The 873-nt window shown below is 53.3% G+C and overlaps 1 protein-coding gene across 1 annotated transcript in view; it reads left to right on the top strand.

The window, feature by feature from the left end:
- Positions 1 to 401: 401 nt before the first annotated feature.
- Positions 402 to 873, top strand: part of EMH_0065070 (phosphoglycerate mutase family protein, putative) — a gene marked incomplete at both ends in the record, with an annotated part of 3,846 nt that continues 3,374 nt past the window's right edge. Inside the window, one exon of the mRNA XM_013498334.1 lies at positions 402 to 675. Coding sequence (XP_013353788.1) covers positions 402 to 675 — 274 coding nt within the window. The remainder of the gene's footprint in view (positions 676 to 873) is intronic.

Here is an 873-nt window from a genome sequence, read left to right as displayed (position 1 = left end):
ACACAAACGCCCGTCGCCAGCGCTGCGCCGCGGGCGCTTCTACAGCAGCAGCAGCAGCAGCAGCAGCAGCTGCAGCAGCAGCAGCAGCAGCAACCACACAATAGCAGCAACGCAAGTTCAACAACAGCAGCAGCTCCAGCAGCATCGAAGATAGAAGCAACGCCAGCAGCCGCAGCGACAACAGCAACAGCAACAGCAGCAAGCGCAGCAGCAGCAGCAGCAGCAGCAGCGGCAGCAGCAGCAGCAGGATCAAAAGCAGCAGCAGCAGCGGAACAACAGCAGCAGTAGCACCAGCGGGGCCGACAGCAGCAGTGTCAGCAGCAGCAGCATCAGCAGCAGCAAGATAAACAGCAGCAGCAACATCAGCAGCAAAAGAAAGGGGAGGAAGCGCAGCAGCAGCAATGACGCTGCTGCGCCATGCTGCAGCAGCAAGGCTGCTGCTGCAGCAGCAAAGCAGTATGAGGCCTTACCCTCGCTGCTGCGCGCTGCTATCTGCCCGTTGCTTCACTCAATCGAAAGCAGCAGAAGCAGATGCAGCAGCAGCAGCAGCAGCAAAAGCAGCAGCAGCAGCAGCAGAGCGGCAAAACCCAGCAGCAGCAGCAGCAGCAGCAGCAGAAACAGCAGCAGCAGCAGCAGATGAAACACAATATGATAGTGGAGCTGCAGACACCGAAAGTGCTTCGCTTTGGTCTCTCCCTGCTGTTGGCGTTCTCGCTGTATCTGCTGCTGCTGCAGGGTTTGTCTCTTTATTTATTTATTTATTTATTTATTTATTTATTTTCTTTCTCTTTATTTTTTTTTTCTTTCTGTCTCCTTATCTATCTCGTTCTGCTTCTATCTGTCTTTTGTTTTTTTTCTCTTTTTCTCTTTTTC

Source organism: Eimeria mitis, genomic scaffold (genome assembly GCF_000499745.2).
Source record: "Eimeria mitis Houghton genomic scaffold, Emh_scaff3342, whole genome shotgun sequence".
NCBI lineage: Eukaryota > Apicomplexa > Conoidasida > Eucoccidiorida > Eimeriidae > Eimeria > Eimeria mitis.
Note: the sequence above shows the minus strand (reverse complement) of the source record. Positions and strands in the feature narration are given on the sequence as shown.